The sequence below is a fragment of the Muscardinus avellanarius genome (genome assembly GCF_963383645.1).
Source record: "Muscardinus avellanarius genome assembly, chromosome: 5".
NCBI classification, from domain to species: domain Eukaryota; kingdom Metazoa; phylum Chordata; class Mammalia; order Rodentia; family Gliridae; genus Muscardinus; species Muscardinus avellanarius.
The window spans coordinates 47034535-47055615 of record NC_137790.1 but is presented as its reverse complement, the minus strand read 5'-3'; the positions used below and the strand labels follow the sequence as shown (position 1 = coordinate 47055615).

At 36.4% G+C, this 21081-nt stretch overlaps 1 protein-coding gene across 2 annotated transcripts in view; it reads right to left on the bottom strand.

Moving 5' to 3' along the window:
* Positions 1-21081, bottom strand: part of EPHA6 (EPH receptor A6) — a gene marked incomplete at both ends in the record, with an annotated part of 972789 nt that overhangs the window by 279299 nt on the left and 672409 nt on the right. For both annotated transcript variants that reach the window (XM_080695858.1, XM_080695859.1), the window contains 3 exons: positions 8098-8223; positions 12104-12174; positions 17268-17376. In XM_080695858.1, coding sequence (XP_080551984.1) covers positions 8098-8223; positions 12104-12174; positions 17268-17376 — 306 coding nt within the window. The remainder of the gene's footprint in view (positions 1-8097; positions 8224-12103; positions 12175-17267; positions 17377-21081) is intronic.

Sequence of the window (21081 nt, the reverse complement as noted above, 5' to 3'; positions counted from 1 at the left end):
TGAGACCTCTAGATCAGCCCCCTGACAGCCCACACCCATCTAGCCATCAGATGACTGCAGTCACAGGAGGGACCTTAGGCAAGACTGACAGAAAACACCCTCAGCTCTTGCAGAGCCCACTGAATCATGAGTAAATAGTTATTGAAGCCAGTTTTTGAATGGTCTGTTACATAGCAATATAAAACTTGGATAGGTTACAAAGACAAAAGTCATTAGTTAAATATATAGACAATTAGATTGAGAACACAAGCATCACTGTGGGAACCGTCAACTAATTATCTCCTGCTAGAGGAATGATAGTATGACATAGCCAGTCTCATGATTAGATTTATGGCGTTGTTCATCCCCATCTTTCTACTCACCGAGGTACAATGCACAGGCGGCATTTATGAGTGTATCGCATTGTGGAATAAACTTACAACACAAATGACCTTGTAGTTCTTTACAAGAGAGAGATTCAGAACTGCATCCAATTTTTATTTAAACTTATTCTCCAAATTGTATTCTGAAAAAAATATTACCATCTTGCCTATTTAATAGTAAGCTTAAAACTTCAAAAGATTTTCAAGTCTAGAAACAGAGGATATGCTACAAAACATATATAATTGCTTTTACACTGATGTTAATGACAAACACCACTCAAATATCTTGCGAGACTGAAACTACATGTCACTTAACATTATGAGAAAACCAGACCTGGAGATTACCAGGTTCCTATGACAATGGGATCTAAAAACCCTGGTTTCTCTAGATACAAGACCACTTTTGAATAGATACAAGTCTCATAAACTTCAAGACATAACTTACTCTTATTAAAATAGCTGAAACTTTTTGTATGAGTAAAAACAGGTTAATTAACCTAGATTAAATAAAAGTATAAGAAAGTGGGAAGAATTCTCCAAACATATACATACATAATAAATATATGAAAAAAGAGATGTTATAGGGAAAATTAAGTTTTGACTTTCCTTAATTAAAATAATAAAGTAAAAGAATTCATTCATATAACAAATAACTTAATGTGCTAACAGAAATGACATTTCATTTTAATTACTAATCTTCAATTATCTCTGAACATCATAAATATTCTGTTCATATGAAGCATTGACAGAATTTTTATGGGTAGATCCTTAGGTCAGAGTATTTTGAGAGTTGGGCATGACTGTCATCAGCCATCAAAATGAAATATAAAACTATATTTTTAAATTTTATTGGTGCACATTAATTGTAGAGAATAATGGGTTTTGTTTTGATATATATATATATATATGATATGCTGTGATCTTTTTCCTCTTGCATTATGGTCTCCCTTCTATTTTCATATATCATCTTAGAAACTATATTTTCATCGTAATATGCATGCCCTTAATCCTTTCAGTAGTGCCTACCATATGCCTGGTCCTCAATATGTGTCATTTCTAAACCTTCCTTTAATACTGAAAAATATGTTATGATTATGAATCCATTTTATAGGTACTCAAGTACACGGCATTTCTAAAAAACTACTAAATTTCTGAAGGTTGCAGAGTTAATTAGCAACTGTAATGGTTTGGATGTAGAGCTTCCCCTAATCCTCAGACACCAGGCAGCCATGTTGGAAGTGGATCTTGGTTCTCCAGCCTGGGTCCCTGGAGGTGTGATGGGGATTATGTAAACTCTCTCCTCCCCATATTCCCTCTCTTGCTTCTGGCCTCCATGATGTGAGAGTAAGATCATTGTTCCCTCCCTTTCTCTTCTTCCCCCAGCCATGCCTGACTTCTGCAAAACCAGCCTGAAATGGACTGAATGTCTGAATCCTGCTCCCCCAAATCATGGGCAGATAAGTCTTCCGTCCTCTAAATTGCGATCATTTGCATTGGATACCAGCAGTGAGGATGTTGACTGAGATAGTAGAAAAGCTCTCTTGCTTCACATCGTATTGTCTATGGAGAATGTATAAAGTACTGGGGTGGTGCTACATGCCTGTGATCCCAGTACTTGGCAGGCTGAGACAAGAATATCATAGGTTCATGGCCAGGGGCTGCCTCGCCAACTTTCTGAGGTCCTTAGCAACTTAGTGCGATGCTGTTTCAAAATAAAAATGAAATAGGGTTAAGGGTGTGGCTCAGAGAGGTATGGCGCCCCTGGTTTCAATCCCCAGTACCCACCCCCACAAAAATAAATGTGTAATGCTAATATTTTCTTTGATTAAGTTTTTTAAAAAGCTTTTTAGGAACTGAGAACTGAAACCCGGGCTTTGTATCTCTGAGCCACACCCCTAAACTTATTTCATTTTTATTTTGAAACAACATCTCACTAAGTTGCTAAGGACCTCAGAAAATATCTAAGGCTGGCTGCAAAACCGCAGTCCTCCTGTCTCAGCCTCCCAAATACCAGGATTACAAGTGTGGGTCACCACACCACCCAGCTTTGATTCATAAATTTAAGAAATTGCAGAGTAAAAGGCACAAAGGCATTGCAAGAATCTTCCAGTGATCTTATTCTATTTGTCTATTGATTATGCAAGGAAGTATTCAAAATTTCAAAAGTAAATAAATTCTTTAAATTAATGGAGAAGAATAAAACCCACATCTGAGAAAGATCATTTCATCCAAATATGAAGGAAATGGACCTTAACCTCAAGTTTCTTCTTGTAAAAAGAGAATCATGACACATCTCTGGAATACTGTCTATATTTCTTGTCATGTTACAGAAAAGTATAATACAACTATAAAAGAGGGAAAATATAATAAAGGTGATAAGAGAATTTAAGATAACTGAAAAACAATAGATTGTAGAGTAAAACAAAGAGGCTGGCTGGGTTGAAGGTGCAGAAAAATTAAGAGACCCTCAAAAATTAACAGCTTGCCTTGCTCATCATCAAGGGCAGAATATTAACAAGTCTTAGGCTGAATAAATTGCTGTGTTGACCTTCACTTTTAAAATCTTTTTTGTTGTCTTTTCAATTTTCTTTTACCTGCAGATGACTTTGGAAAAACCAACAGTTAAAACTTTCTGAACTACTTAAAAAGAGAAAAAAAATATGGTGACACTAAGCCAGAAGAGAAGGCTGATAGCAGAGGCAATAATGAGTTTTGTATAGATAAAGGGATAGAATGCGAATAACGGGATAATATTATGCATTTCCATTGTGACTAGGTAAAGAAGGAAGGTCAAATTTGAGAAGGATGCCCTATGTGCTTAGAGACACAAGAATGATTTTTTTTCATGGAATAATGTTTCAAAATTATATATACCTTGCTAATAACTTTTTTTTAATAATGGTAGGTTCAGTACTGTGCTGAAAAAGGGATAGCCTTTCAATGACCTTTTCCAGACCAAGATTAAAATTCAGTTTACCAGTTTTCTCATTATCTCTCAAGATATGTGTAAAATAATGATTCTACCCTAATCTGACTTGGCTATTTTAGCCTGGGAATTTCTGTTTTACAGTCCTTTGCCCATAGTATTTCATTTTAGGATGCAAAAAAGTCAAAGGAGATAGATGATCTTGATAGTCTCCTATGCAACAGAGCTGCTCACTTCATTTAAATGGAAATGTGCATTTTCATGGAAATTCAGGCCTGTATTGATGAACAAAGATAAGCTGCCACTATTAAGTAGAATAGTGATGTACAAAAAAGTGTCCTAGAGAACTCACAGAAAGGCTGTGAAATTTATAGTGAAAGAAAGGAAATGTTAAGAATATACATTTTTATCTGTATATGTATGTATATATGAACATATTTATAAAGATAAATTTTTTTTCTAAGGTTCTTTTGAATAGTATATAAATGATTACAAAGTTGAAAAATCCTAGGACGAAGGCTGAAGAAGATAGGTTGAATACATGTGCCTCGGATGAGCACAGTGATTTCATATGAAAACACTAATTAGACATTGCCTTTCATAAGTAAATCTTAACCATCTAATAAGCAATGTCCAGTGACTGTTTTAAGAAATTTCAGGGGTCAAGTGTAGTATCATTTGCCATGTTCTTTTAGAAAATTATAATGTGGCTATTTTGATATTCATTATTTTTACTAATTTAAGAAATGTTTAATGATTGTATTTTTTTGCCTCTTACCTAGAAACCTGGAAAGAATTCATAACTGCTTTTTTCTTTGACAGAAAAGCAACAAACAAACCCCAAATTGCTGGTCTTATAGACTTTTCCTTGGCAATGAATTGCACATCTGTTTATTCCTCTCCAATTTCACTATCTCTTCATTCTGTCTGAGGGTCTTTCACCTGACATTTATCAGGACCTGATATCTGACCTCTACTATCTCCCCCATTCCACCCACTTCTGTCCAGCATTTACACTAATTCTGAAGTCATTTTATTTACATTTCCATAGGAACTATCTCGTGCACCTAGATGATGTGGAAATGGAGTCTGAGAAAAAAAAAATAAACAGGTGGGGAAGAAAATAAAGGCCAGGAGACAACCGAAAGAAAATATTTTACAGTTTATGGTTTGAGGCAAATATGTCATAGTCATTTAGGTTTTCAAAAAACTGACTGGGCTTGGGGCTCGGAAAATGATGCCCCTAAAGGCGCTATGTCGTTTTATACTGAAAGACACAGGAAGGGTCTCAGGAAAATTCTCTGCTCTCCTCCTGCTCTCCTGCTTCCTAGGGGAATTAAAAATAAAGCAACTCCCCATCGAGGTGTACAAACTAATGTTATTAAACTAACCTTCTCCCGCCTCTTTGTGTAGAAGCTTGCCATATAGGAATTCTTTGACCTACCTTGTCTGATAGTAGATAATCAGACTTTCATTCCAGAGATCTCCAGCTTCCTAACCAGGAGGAAGAGAGATACTCAGAAAGGCCAAGAAGAACCTGCACAGGCCTTGCTGTGCTTCCCCTCTGCTTGATTATCATCAGATCATTTCCCACTGTCCAATCACATTTCAGATGGCCGTCCATTCTTCATCCAAGCTAAGCCCCGAAATAGCTTTCTCTGGGTCTTCTTATCTTCATTTTTGAAGGCTCCCATTTCACAGAAAACTTTAAGCAAATTTGCTATGCTTTTTTTTTTGTTTACCTAACTTTTTCAATGGGCGTGTTGGACTCTTCCCTCCTCACCCTGAACAGAGGATGCTGTGGAAAGTGTCCACACATCCTCTATGTTTTTTACACACAGAATTTTAGAACATGACCTGAAGGGGTAATAAGTACTTGGAGGGGTCTAAATAGGAAGATGAGGTTATACCAGTTTTTTCTCACAATGCACTTTTATTTTCATGATTGCTCTCAACATAGACATTAAAGGGACCCTTATCAGATTGTTTGAGAGTTGAAATAGTTAAAGATGAATGAAGGTAGAAAAAAAAAAAGATACCAATTTTTAGAACTTACAACCTAGTTTACATATTCTTCCTTTGCTCTATGAGGGAAGTCCTATTATGACTTGAGCTGAGACAAAGCGGTGACATATGATATTAAGATGGTCTCTTGAGTAGTTACTGTTTGGTTTGGCAGAATCACGTTTACCTTTTACTTTTGGAGAAAATTTATATTTTTATAAAGATAAGCTCCTCCAGGCTGAAGAAATGTTTTTAACTTATTTATTTATACTTCACCTACTTGATTTTTATCTCTTGATACTATAATTTCAAACATTGATATTTAATGTATTCACAAAGGGCTTCAACAGAAAATGATTCTACTTTATGCCTGCATATATTGAACCATGTCATATAAAAGGATATATCACCATTTCTCAGGGGCCAAAGACAATATACAATGGAAATGATTAAACCTCCTGTCTTCTTTATTCCTCTGCTGTGTAAGGAAAACACATACCCAAACAAAATGAACAAAATACAGTCACTCTTTTTGATTATGCCTTTGATGGGCTTTTTGTTCAGCAGAAGAGAATAGAGAACCTGGTTCTATTTCAGGTCCTTAGTCTTCCTGACAAGGCAGCCTCTTTGGCTGAAAGCATTAGGATTAACTATCTAGAACCCTTGTGTCAGCTTTTAGAGGGGCACCTGGCCATGCAGGCAATGAGATAATCTGCTGTGTACAGGGAATGCAATGAAATCAGGAAGGACTCATTTCAAATGTCTCAGCGACTCTTGAGACTGTTAACATTTTGAATATCTGAGAAATAGGATTACTTTCATGGGCAGGTGACCGGTGCAGTCACATAGATCTTTGAGATAGTAATAGTCCTTAGTTGGTTTAATGCTCTCTTGCTACCATATTAAAATTCTTAACAGTTTTTGTGTGTTTTGTACTGGAGATAGAACTCAGGGGCATTTTACCTCCGAGCTATACCTCCAGCCTTTATTTATTTATTTATTATTTATTTATTGTGCTACTGGGGGGTGGAACCTAGGGGCTTTCTGTCTCCAGGCTATACTCCCAGACCTATTTTGTATTTTATTTGGAAACAGGTTCTCACTAATTTGCTGAGAGCCTCACTAAGTAGCTGAGGCTGGCTTCGAACCTGTGTGATCCTCCTGTCTCAGACTCCCAAGTGTGGGGATTACAAGTGTGTGCCACCACGACTGGATTTTTTATTCTTTATTTTGAACGAAGGTTTCGCTAAGTTGTGGAGGGCCTCACAACAGTGAGGCTGGCCACAAACCTGCCATCTTCCTCTCTCAGCCTCCCAAGTACTGAGATTGCAAGCATGTATCACTACACCTTGTTCAGATTCTTAACTTTTAAAAAAGAGACCCTACACTTTCATTTTGCAAATTCTGTGGCCTAACTTTCCAAGAAAAAGGGCTTTGAGAGGGGGGAAAAGTTTAATAAGTTCCTTTCTTTGGGACTTTGCAGAAACACAACAGCTGGCTGAAATGACCTCAGTTGGGTCTGTTCTGCTCTTTCTAAAGAATTGCACATATGTAACACCTGGAGGATGCCTATACTTCCCGTCAGGACAAAGTCCTTTTTCCCTATCGTAGAAAGACATCCTTTCTCACCCATTACCACCTTTCTATCTGCTTATATAGTTGCCCTGTCAGTGTTTATATTTTCAAACTCTCTTATTTCAGTTTGTTTCAAACCATTGAGAGGTGAGTAGATGTGTTTTCACATTTCCACATGGTTGTTTTGAACCATTGAGGATGAGAAGATGTGTTTGCAATTTCTGGGTTATTGCCATAAAGATAAAGATACTGACTTTTTTTTTTTCCTTTTCCTTCCTAGGCTAGAAAGCAGATGTGTTGGTGTCTCATCCTTAGTCATTAAGAGGAGGAAGAAATGCCAGAGGAAAGCAGAGCAAGAATCTTAGGACTTTTTAGCCTTCTGAATGAGAGCTCCTCTACCAGCAAGGACCACTCTCTAGCAGCAACGAGCAGAATTCATGGCACAGTGACAGCAAGGGCCACTACAGATAATGTCCCATTCCTGTGTTCTCATAGTGGCTTTCATGGCTAGACTGAAAATATCCCCAAAAGAACAATGTGTCTATCCTATGGGAAAAATAGGAATGAAAGACCTAAATCTTCTCTGTGAATTTGCAGCAGCTGCTCTTTGGTAAAGATGGAGTGAATGAACATTCAGTCTTTATTTTTGAGTCTCTTTGTCACATGAACTTAGCTCTTTCATTACTAATATACAGCACAAATACTTGTGGGCTGATTTATAATAAATTTGTATTTATTCAGAAAAGTTAAGGGTTCCAAGTGTTGGGAAACTCTACATAGGATGATTTATTAATTTTCCTTTAACAATGTAATAGTACTTTGAACCAAATTTTACCCTCAAAGATTCTCAGAGCATGTCTGGATCTTGAAGCCTCAAGGTCATCCTTATGAATACTAATTATAGTATATGTCTATAGATATTGAAGCTTAAGTAAATCCATAATAACCTATGACAAACTCCTGAAATTGCATTTTCAAAATAAGGCACAGTGAAGCACTCTAGTTTCACTGTAATTTGTCTTCATTATGAAAGAAGACTGCTGAGTGCTAAAAATAGCTTTTGAGAATTTTCTCATTGTTTGCAAACAGAGTATAGGCATGTGCATTTAAAAAAAAAGTAATATAAAACACATTTAGCGACTGGGGCCAGTAGGCTTTAAAATGTGATGTTCATAAACCAGTTACAAAGCCATTAAGGAATCATATGTTCAAAAGCATAAATATGTTTACCTGCTCCAATGACTCTTTCAATGCGAATTCTCGAAGGATCGATCTCTTTTGCAAATTCATGGACTGCCAGTGATGGGTCTTCATAGGTATCAGGATCAATGTAAGTTTTAATTCCTGGAAACCGTACTACAACAAAAGTAAAAGATTGATTTAGTTTAAGAATATTTTAGCAGTCATGCATCTTGTGAATATTTAACAAGAGGGACATACTGAAGCAGTCTTGCTACTTCCTAAAATTCCTCTTTTCTTACCGCCCTCTCCTGCCCCTTTTCCTCTTAAAAGACTCGAGTACTTGTGACCAAACATTTGTTTACCTCACTTTTAATGTAAAATGACTGGGTAGTTTCATAGAGAGTGAGATGAGAGGTCTCAACAAATACAGTGCCGGAGCCAGCTGGTGAGAGTACGGGTTCTGAAGAGAGGCTGAGGATGAAGAATTTTTAATTCTAACTTGGGGAGCCGCCAGCCTACTATCTCTACTGGTCGACCCCTGTTCGTGGGTCAATATTTCCTACAGGTCGATGACCATGCCTGGGTCAGTATTCTCTATTGCGCCGACGCTCCTGGCTGACACCTACTTCTGGGTCAATCTCATCTTTATTGCGTCGACGCCGACGCTGGTTTTGTTTTTCCAGAGGTATTTATACACAGCCACAGGTCAATCAACATTCTCGTGCCATCACCACCGGAATACAATACAGACCAGTCCTAAGCACATACATTACGGGTAGATTAATCAATACCCTTGTGCCATCACCACCTGATCTTCTCCCCAAACCTTGTTGACTCTGGGTGAAGGACAGTCAGCTGAGTCAGAGAGACTCTGATCTAGGGGAAAGCCTTAATGGCTCCCCATAATACAGTTTTTATATTTCCGTAAAAGTTTAATCAGCTTACACATCCACTAAAAGACCCATATGTTTCATATTTTACCTAGCTAAGGATGTGGGGGAAATAAGGTATCAACTCTCCCCCTCCCATATTCCCTTTTTAGAGGCTTTCCTGGACCCTTTGTATTCAAAGGCACCAGGCTTTCCTCAACTCATGCCCCATGACTGTGGTCTCCTCATTCTATAAACTATCTAGCAGCAAAGAGCAGAATTCACGGCACAGTGACAGCAAGGGCCACTACAGATAATGTCCCATTCCTGTGTTCTCATAGTGGCTTTCATGGCTAGACTGAAAATATCCTCAAAAGAACAATGTGTCTATCCTATGGGAAAAATAGGAATGAAAGACCTAAATCTTCTCTGTGATTGTGCAGCAGCTGCTCTTTGGTGAAGATGGAGTGTTCACAGTTGGGATGATGCGTCAGTAAATATAAATGCATAGTTCCCTGTTTATTGTGAGTGTCTGAAGAAGTCACAGCTTGCCTATGAATAGCTCTCTGTTTTGTTCCATGAGTTGTTTTCCACTCTAGATTTCTGGGCCCTGGAGGAATTATCATTTTTTTTTTTTACTATTTTTGTATCTTTCCAAATACCTTAGGCAACTTATAGGCAATAAGAAAATAACTGGTCTTTATTGAATATGAGTTTGAAGAAATTCAATGACCAACACTAAATTTGTAGCAGAGTGGATGTTATTTGGTTTTGTTTCTTCTTAAGATTTTGAAAACCATTCTAAACCAGAATTAGGTGATATTTGAGTCTCTTTAAAAACATGTTCTCCCAGGAAATTTTCAAAAACAAACAAAAGGTAATAAAGCAAATTCAGAAGAGGTGATATAATGTCCGTTGCTAGCAGTAATTTACTTCATAAATTATTCTACACTAATTGCCTTCATTTATTACCTTCTGTCTAGTGTTTTCTTAATGCTTGATATTAACTTATGAGAAAATTGCTATTTCTCAAAATACCACCATGAAAACCATGTTTCCAGGTATACTTACATATGATACTGATTCTGAAATAGTAGGCCTTTCCTGGCTTCTCAAAGTTGAGGTTGGAGGAAGAGAGAACAGAGAAACAGTGCCCCTATTTATATGCCATATGACATTTTTGTAAGTAAGAGTTGTGATTTAAGATTGAGTTAACCCCAAATATAGTGTGAACTGTTAGATGCTTAGTAGCATCTAACTGAATATATGGAAATGCTGGTAACACTAGGCACAGGGAACAAGTATCATTGACTAACTCATACAGAGTTTTAACAATGAAACCATTTATTTAGGATGATATACATTTCTACAGAGTAAAAAAAAAATAGTCAAATTTCCATCTTGTAAATATAATCTGTGCTATAGAGGAAATATGACCAAATTTGGTTTCAATTTTGAATATCTGGTTACCTGTTTAACTTAGCCCTTTCTTCTTAAACAGCAGTTAATCTGTCTTCTACCTGTTCAGCTGCCTCAGGTCATTTTAATTGCTTCTTGCTGAGCCCATCTGGTTTAGTTTATACTGAACTGCTACTTAGAAAACAGATAATAAATGCCCTAGGAGCACCCGTTTCCCTCTGCATCTCAGTACTAAGTGCCCTGCAGTGAATCCAAATGTCACTCAGCATCATTTGTCTGTCCAGGTGTCTGGGTCCACATTTCTGCAATCTGTCTCTAGTGTTTCCAGGTTACCTTATGCCAGGGATCTACTCTCTCCCCTCTTCCACTGGAGTGAGACACAGTGCACCAAAGAACAACCTGAGTGTTACGATTTGGATCTGGGCTGTCTTTCACAAGCTCGTATGTTAGACCACGCAACAATATTAACAGGGGAAAGGTTTAGATTCTTTGATGGGGGGTTATGGCCTCATAAAATTGATGGTTTGATAATCTGAATGAATTTACTGGAAGTTGGTGATAATCACAGACAGGTGGGGCATGGCTGGAAGTAGGCCAGGGGGATGTTGCTTTGAGGTCTGTATTCCCTGCTCCTTTCTTCTCTTTCTCTAGTTCACAGCTGCCCATGAGCTGAGAAGCTGTCTTCTGCCAAGCCCTTCTGCTGTGATGTTTCTGTCTTGGAGCCAGCTGATGAGGGACTCAACCTCTGAAACCACTATCCAAAACAAATCTTTCCTCCCCTAAGCTGTTCTTGTTTAGTACTATTGTTACGGTGACAGAAAGCTGACTGACTCACTAGGAAAAGTATCTTAGTCCCAACCTGGACCTTCCTACTCAGACTGTTGGAGAGTAAGGTTTAAATATTCTAATCACATGACATTAAGACTACTTTTAAAGAAACCCCATTAGCCATAGAAATAGCCTTAAACCACCCCCACTAATTTGTAACTTTCTCATTTAAATCCCTAGGAGGATGATATACATTGAGAAGCAACTTACTCCTTTTGCTTAATTTGAAATCAAAGGTGAATTTAAATAGTTAAACAAGTTGTTTCATGTATTATATCTATACTACAGCTAATTAAAGAACATCACTTTCTTATTAATTCAGCATCTCGTGGTAGAAAAACTGACAAGTAGTTTGCAGTTGGACGTGGAGGTGGAGGTGGGCGTTAGGGAGGAGCAAATGGTAATTATCAAACCAACTATAGTAGCAATTACAGCTTGCTGGGGAAGAAATCTTCAGATGAATATAACCTTGTCGTCAGTGCAAGGATTTCATACATATTCTAAGAGTTAGAGAGATGATGTTCTTTTTTTGTGCTAATGAATTTTAAATTGCTTTGTTATAGGTTTAAATGACATTTCCTACAAGAAGGCATAAGGATTCCTTAACATCCTTATATCTAGTCTAGTAAACAAAACAAAGTCATGTTCTGGAGCCATTGTGAGCAGTAAATAACCAGACATATTCAGTCAATGTGTATTTTTAGCATTTTCAGTCTGCTGTGTTTTCAATAAGGAGAAATAGGAAAAAGGTAATGTCATTTAATGAGAAACAGGTGCAATTTCTACCAACAAACCTGGAAGCCAGATGAGAGCTTTAATGCTGAAAGGTTGGAAGTAACTTTGTTTTGTTTGATTTTCAATGGATACAAGTTTTAAATAAGCTTTTGTAGTGTTTGCTCCAGTATAAAATAGTGAGATGGAGTCACTGGAGTACTTACAATTCCCGTTCTGTAAATGGTTTCTTCTCTTCTCTTCAGACTTCATTTTAGCCTTTATGTACCATTGGCACCTTTTTACAAAAGAACAGAAATCTATTTTTAAAATTATGCAAGATAAAAATCAAGACCAAATAAAATACACAGCTTCCATGGACAAGTTTCTTGTCATAAAGACCACATTTAGAAATATCTTTATACACATGAAAATATTTGATAGAAGGTTTTTATGATTAGCCCCAGATAAGAATAAAATACTTTAAGGTACCCTGATCCAAAACAGAGTAATCTTATAAAATACAATTATCTATAACCACTATTTTCTTTGTTGTATTACTTCTAACAGCTAGAGTTGGTAAAATACATTAAAAGGTAAAATGAAAAAAAAAATTTTTTTGGTGGTACTGGGGAGTAAACCCAGGGAAATTCTACTTCTGAACTACATCCTCTGCCCAGTTTTACTTTGTGTTTTGAAACAGTGTCTCTCTAAGTTGCTGAGGCTGGCCTCAGGTCTGTGATCTTCCTGTCTTGGCCTCTCAAGTAATGGGGTTACAGGATTATAGGTGTGTATCAACACACCTGGCTGTAAAGACAGTTTTGAGTCAGAATCTCAGAAGTTTAGACAGGCATCTTCCCTTTTCAGTGCTAAACAGCATGGTGGTGTTCTTTTTTAATATTTAAAATTTGACAGAGAGATTGTTGTTTCCTTATTGATAACTAGATGTCCATGATTTCAGCACAAATAAAGTCACTTACATCTGTATGATTGGACAGTTCATCAAACTGCTAATTCCAGTTGGTTAACTAAATACATCTACTGTACACAATTCAATCATTCAGTGTAAATTTTGCCTCAAATTCTATGCAATTTGAGTGTTTTTTTTTTTCACCAGAAATAGCTTACAGTTTTCATAGAATAGTTTCCAGTGGTGAATGTTCCTCTACCAAAGTGCATAAGAGACACTTCAAAATGAAATTCTTTTCTTATGTAATTGAAATTGTTCTCTCCAGAATGTAGAATGTTAAAACAGTTTCTGATGTTATATAAATTGGCAAACAGAGACATTGAACACTTAAAATAATTTTGAATAAATTTTTCTTTATTATTATATTCAGTTTTTAAGTGGTACTCATATTCTTTTCCAGGAATCCAAACTGAATAACATTTGAGCCAGTCTCTCAAGTTTGTTAGGTAAAATTTATTTTTCTTAAAGAGATGAAAATGTTTTTAGCTTGTCATATTTATGTGGTAAGGCAATGCTTACTGATATCTTAAGAAAATGCCTTTCTACATGTGTATGTACTATTTAAACCACTGTCTATTAAAATACACGATGGAAAATAAAGCCTCCAATCATGTTCTACAAGTCCAATATAATTTATAAATTATATCCAATTCTTCTATTGGCTCACTATTAAATAAATATTTAACATCAACTTCCATGATGAGTAAACTCTCAGCAACTTAGCAAGACCCTGTTTTGTTTTTTTTTTTTAAATAAAGGGGCTGGGGGTGTGGCTTGGAGGTAGCATGCCTTTGGGTTCAATCCCTACTCTTAAAAAAAGGATGCTGCTTGTGGTGGTGGGTGTATTAAATCAGTGATGATGGCAAAGCGCTGTCAGAGGTCAGCTTTAAGAATAATGGAAGAGTCACACGAGGGTGCTGGAAAGGTGGCAAAATGGTGTGTGGAAACTAGTACTTTTACTAGGATGATTCATTTCCTACATTTTTTCATGTGTGTTTTTTTATTCCTACACCTAGTATTATTCTCTTTCTTGACTTTATTTTTATTTTTAGTTTTTACAAAATTTTTATTGTTGCATTGTAGTCATACATCTTAATGGAGTATAAGATGGTAGAGGCATACATGCACACATCACTCAATTAGCCCTTCCCCAATTCTCACCCCATTCCCTCCCCCCTTCCTCTTCTCATTCTTGGACTAGTGATTGTTATTTTTGTCAATGTACATTATGTACATTAGGGAATTTCCTTCTTTCCTTCTCACATCTCCTTCAGTTCGGTCACTTTATTTGCTCATCTATAGTTTCTCCTTTGTCTAGAGTTCCTCCTGTGACCCATTTTCCCCTAGCTTTTTAATTTTTTTCCAGATTAGGGAGAGAATCCAATTTCTTATTTTTTGTGACTGACTAATCTCATTATGTTAGCATAATGTTCTCCAGTTCCATCCATTTCCCTGTCAGGAAGAAATTCAAGTGGCTAATAAATGTATGAAAAAATATTCAACATCATTAGCAATCAGAGAGATGCAAATCAAAACTACCCTGAGATTTCACCTAAGTCGAACTAGAATAGCAATCATTCAAAACACAAACAACAACAAATGCTGGTGAGGATGTGGAGAAGTGGGAACTCTAAAACATTGTTGGTGGGATTTCGAACTAGTATAACTACTTTGGAAAACAGTACGGAAGATCCTCAGAAGAATGGCAATGAACTTACCATATGATCCAGCAACACCTCTTCTGGGTATCTACCCAAAAGAATGGAAACCAAACTACAAACTAATGTGTGCATATCTATGTTTATAGCTGCACAATTCACCATTGCCAAACTATGGAACCAGTCAAGATGTCCACCAACAGATCAATAGATTACAAAACTATGGGATTTGTGCCTACTATTATTTATCAACTATTCAGCCTCTGGAAACAGTTCTTTCTATGAATTCCAGGAGCATTACTATGTCTGTTTATATACACACAGAAATTTTAAGTAAGGCACAGTGGTAAATTTGCTCCCATTATAATTAATTTCATAAAAAATTATTTCCAATACAATCACTTTAGAACATTCATTGTTTCCTTGTTTCTTAGGAAGTTATATAAAAGGAGTGTTATTAATGAAAACTTAAAATTCAATGGCAATGGCAATTGCTATTACTTAAATATCTATTACTTAGATATCTGCTAACACAGAGCAATTGCAATCGTATTTAAAAAGAACACTGGTAAATGTGCCCCCTTTACAACTAATTTCATAAGGGCCTAACTATTCCCAAACCAACCCACTTTAGGATATCCATAGGATTATTATAATAAAATCTTAACAGATAGCAATTGCATTTTGTCAAGAACCCACACTTGATAAGTTCTAAGTACATGTCAAACTATTGATATATACCTTGTAGTCTGGTATTAAAATTGTAGATAACTTTTTATATATGCATATCTTAGTTTAAAACTCAAAGGACTAAATGGTGCTTAATAAAGCCTGTCAGAAAATCTGTTATATAATTTATTGTAATTTTTTTGTGGTAGTAGGTTCCTGGAAGCCCTTCTACCTCCAGTCTACACTCCCAGACCTATTTTTATATTTTTATTTGGAAACAGGGTCTCTTAAGCCAGCACGCTGGCTTCGAACCTCCACAATCCTCCTGTCTCCACCTCCCAAGTGAGGGAATTACAAGTATGCACCACCACGCCTGGTTAATGATAGTAATTTTTAAATGAATTTTAATAAAATATAAAAATCTAAGCAGAGTTTAAAAATAAAGATTGTTTATGGCTTACTAAACTGCTGCTCATAAAGGTAGCTATTTATCATTTCTGCTCTTCATCACATATTAGGGTATTTTTTTTTGTAGGTTTTCTGTGCTTCATCTAAAGTCATCATGTAGCTGGATGTGGTGGCGCATGCTTGTAATCCCCGCGCTTGGGAAGCAGTCAGGAGAATCGCGAAGGTTCGAAGCCAGCCATGCGCGATGGCTTAGGAGACCCTGTTTTCAAATAAAAAAAAGCCTAAAAATAGGTCTGGGAGTGTAGCCCTGAGGTAGAAGGGCTTCCAAGAACCCTAGTACCACCAAAAATAATAATAATAATAAATAAATAAATAAATAAATAAATAAAAATAAAGTCATCATGTATAATCTGTTTGATTGGATTTCTTATTGTATTTAAATTTTTACATTAGTATTTTATAGTACATTTATATTTCAAATTATCCAGCAACATCTTGTGGAATTTTTTGTGCCTCTGTTGATATCTAAAAGGAATATTTTTCTCCTATAAGAATTATTTTTAATATATTTGTAATTTATGACAAAAGTCTTGGCCAAATATCAAGCATTAAATAAATAAGAAATAACACTTGTATTTTAAAATATTTTTCTAGCCGGGCCTAGTGATGCATGCTTATAATGCCAGTATTTGGAAGGCTGTGACAAGAGGGTCTCAGTCTTGAGGACAGTCTCAACAACATAGTAAAACTCTCAGCAATCTACTGAGATTCTGCTTCAAATGAAAAAATAAAATAGAAATAGAAATGTGGCTCAGAGGTAGAACTACCATGGGATCAATCCCCAGTACCACACACACACACACACACACACACACACACACACACAAATGTACATATTATCTTCATTCTGAATTGTCTAATATTTAAAAAATAAAATAACATATCATCATATTAAACCTTTGTAAAAATCTAAGAATAATATGGGCGGAGTCCTTTGATCACAGTCACAATTTAAACCCAGGTCTTTTGCCATGCTTTATTTACCATTACACTTTAATCCATATTTAAATATGGTAGAGAAATGTCAGATTTATAGGCCCAACTAATTCTACTATAGTTAGTTTTAATATTTAATTGATAAGTTCTGTATTTTTCTATAATGAAAAGATTAAATTTTATGTAAACTGCTCTCTGCTGAATTGTATATTTTCTATGAAAAAAAAATATATGTACTTTTTGGTGGTACTGGGGATGGAACCCTTCAACCTCCGGGCTACACTCCCAGACCTATTTTATATTTTTTATTTGGAAACAGGGTCTCTTAAGCCAGCAAGGCTGGTTTGGAACCTGCACGATCCTCCTGTCTCTGCCTCCCAAGTGCGGGGATTAGAAGCATGAGCCACCACGCCCGGCTGAAACAATCTTTTTAAATGGTATAATTTAATTGCAGTAAAGGAAACAATCAGAATTTACCAAGTCTTGGGATGATTCCATAACCCAGGATCCTGGATCTGGAGGACTAGGATGGGGGTTATGCCGTTATACACAGCTCACTCTAAGAGCGAGAGATCCAGTGGCTTCCTTTTCTATCCAAGTTGTTACATGAAAAGCATCTAAATGCAATGCACAGTGTATGGAAGTTTGATTTTCCATAAATCTTGAGACAGTGTGATAAACGTCAGTTACCTCCCAGTGATGAGGAAGAACAGAGTGAGGATGACCAGGAGCGTGAATCCCCCGACAGCGGCCGTGGCGATCACCAGAATTTGCCCCTGCTCCGCTGCCATGTCAGAAGCTGAAACACAGATGTAATAAGAATATTTCCCTGGCTGGTATTTCACCATCAAAATTATGGTACAACATAGTGTCTATTTGAAAATAAGGCAAGGTATACCAAATGAACCCAACATAGTTTTGCCTTTAAGTATTTGCCATACAGGATGCCAACCAAAAATAAATGGGCTTTATCCAATGGAAAAAAGATTGTTGTCACCCACCCATGAACCTTTCTTCTTTCTTGCAAAAATATCATACAGTAGATGGATTCTTAGTACCCAACATTTCAAGATGAATTATGCATTGAAATACTAAATTGGCAGACTACAGGATTTTGTTTTAAATGAATGTTCATTTTATTTGCTCTTAAACACGCTGGCTAATAGACCAGGCTTTTTGAAAATTTTTGGTGTCTATTTCAACAAAATAAAAAGACTTGTGTAAAATCTTTTAAGAATGATCTTCTATATATGTCACAGAATTAAATTCAAACATTAAAGTTATAAATTCCCACTTCCACAGCACAAGGATAGATGTATAATAAATGTGCAGATGTGTAACTGGCAGTAATTGAAAATAATATTTAAAACTTTACATTTTTTAAACAAAAGAACAGATACCATATGGAAACAACATATTCTTATTTTTCATTGACAAAATCACATCTTTGTGAATGGGTGGTGCTGGGGATTGTGCTGGCTTTGTGTATGATAGGCAAGAAAACTATGTTTTCAAATTGCATGGAGCCAAGTATGGTGGCAAATGTCTGTCATCCCAGTTCTTGGGAGGCTGAGACAGAAGAGCCACAAGTTTGAGGCCAACCTCAGTAATTTAGCAAGGCCCTCAGCAATTTAGTGAGATCCTGATTCAAGGTAAAAAAAATAAAATAAAATAAGGGAGTATAGCTGAGAGGTAGAATGGCCCTTTATTTGATCCTCAGTAATCACATATCAAAAATAAAAATAAATAAAACAACAACAACAAAATTCCACAAACAAAAAAGTACATGTACTACGTAGTTCCATAATCTCCTAAGAATATTTTAAAATATGGGTTCGATTAATTTTTATTTATTTATTTTCTTTTTTCTTTTTATGTGGAACATATTGAAAATGGCATACATTCAGACTGTGCTTGATGCCCTCCCTTCGCCCCCCACTTTCCTTTCCCTTCCTCCCAACAATGAGTGTCCAGGTTAATCATGCTATATTTACACTTTTACACATATTTGGATGTAGCTCTCCATTAATTAACCTCAGCCTTCTTCCTCTCCTATCCTTCCATTCTAGCTTTGCTGAGGTTTCCCCTCTATTATCTGGAGTCCCTCTGGTATCCCCAATGCTCTCTAGTTTGGGCATATTAGAGATAACATATGTCCCTTCTCTTTCTGTGCTTGGCTGATCTCATTTAACAGAATGTTCTCCAGGTTGTTCATCTTCTGGCGAATGACCTGATTTTTTTTCTTCTTTATAGCTGAGTAGAATTCCATTGTGTGTATTTCCCATAATTTTGCAATCCATTCATCTGTGGATAGAGACCTAGGTTGCTTCCATGTTTTTGCTATTATGAATTGTGCTGCAATGAACATAGGTATGCATATGTTCCTGTACTTCTCTGATTTCAACCCCTTTGGAGAGATACTCAGGAGTGGTATAGCTGGATCATATGGTGGATCTATTCCCAGTTTTCTAAGGAATCTCCGCACTGATCTCCATAGAGGCTGAACTAGTTTGCACTCCCACCAACAGTGTAAAAGAGTTCCTCTTTCTCCACATCCTCACCAGCATTTGTTGTTATTTGATTTCTTTATGTTTGCCACTCTGATTGGGGTTAGATGGAATCTCAGGGTAGTTTTGATTTGCATCTCCCTGATGGCTAATGATGTAGAACATCTTTTCATGTATCTATTGGCCATTTGTATCTCTTCTTTTGTGAAGTGTTTATTCAGTTCAGTTTCCCATTTCTTGATTGGGTTATTTGTTTTGCTAGTGTAGAGTCTTTTGAGCTCTTTGTATATTCTGGATATCAGCCCTCTATCAGAGTGGTGGCTTGTAAAGATCTCTCATTCTGTAGGCTTTCTCTTGAGGTTCTTGATGGTTTCATTTGACTAGAAGAAACGTTTTAGTTTGATGCCACCCTACTTGTTAATTCTTTAATTCCCTATACTTTGGAGGTCTTGTTGAGAAAGTTACTGTGGGTGCATATATATATATACATATATATATATATATATATATATATATGTATATATATATATGAATTTTGAGCCTATGCCCTCCTATAATAACTTTATAGTCTCTGGTCTAATTTCTTTTTTTCTTTTTTCTTTATTTATTTTATGTTTTTTTTTGTGTGTGGTACTGGGGTTCCTGAAAGCCCTTCAACCTCCTGGGCTACACTCCCAGACCTATTTTTTTATCTTTGGAAACAGGGTCTCTTAAGCCAGCATGGCTGGCTTTGAACCTGCACGATCATCCTGTCCCCGCCTCCCAATCGCGGGGATTACAAGTGTGCGCCACCACGTCTGGCTTTTTTTTTTTTTTTTTTCTTTTTGGTGGTACTGGGGATGGAACCCTTCTACCTCTGGGCTACGTTCCCAGACCTATTTTATATTTTTTATTTGGAAACAGGGTCTCTTTAGCCAGTGAGGCTGGTTTTGAACCTGCATGATCCTCCTGTCTCCGCCTCTCAAGTGCGGGGATTACAGCGTGTGTCGCCACACCTGGCCTCTGGTCTAATTTCTAAGTCTTTGATCCATCTCGAGTTGATACCTGTGCACACTGAGAGGTAAGGATTTAGTTCCATCTTTCTACAAATGGATGGCCAGTTCTTCCAGCACCATTTGTTGAAAAGGCTGTCTTTTCTCCAGTGTATGAGTTTGGCCTCTTTGTCAAAGGTCGATTGACTATAGGTGTGTAAGTTTATTTCTGTATCTTCTATTCTGTTCCAATGGTCATTATGCCTGTTGTTGTTCCAATATCATGCTGTGTTAACTACTACTGGTCTGTAGTATAATTTGAAGTCCTGGATTTTGATGCTTCCTTCCTGGTTCTTATTGCTGAGGATTGCTTTGGCTCTTCTGAGTCTTTTCTTTCTCCATATAAAATTCATGACTGATTTTTCTAGGTCTATGAAGAATGCTGTTGGTATTTTAATAGGAATCACATTGAATCTGTAGATCACTTTTGGCAGTATGACCATTTTGATGATATTTATTTTGCTTATCCATGAACAAGGGAGATTTTTCCATCTTCCAAGGTCTTATTCAAGTTCTTTCTTTAATGTTTTCTAGTTTTCTTTGTAGAGGTCTTTTACATCTTTGGTTAGGTTTGTTCCTAGGGATTTCACTGAAACTTTAATTAGATACAATTTTAGTTGGACTTGATGAGAACCAGCATAAGAATGGAAGGAAACTGAAACACAAAGAAGTTGAAAACTTGCTCAAATACAACTATGGACAGAATTTAAGCCTTTATATTTTTGTTTCATTTCTCTTTCCTATACTGGAATTCACAATATAACTTATCAGTTCTCTATAAAATTAAATAAGTAAGACTCTTTAATATCACTTTACTTGAGTAAAGTTTATTTTTATTTGATTACTACAAATAAATATCTCTTGATCTCACAAATCATAGGAAGCAAATTGAATTTAAAAACCATATAACAAGGGAGAAAACTGCATAATTTCTATGCAGAAGTTATTATCCTTGTATAGTTTAAG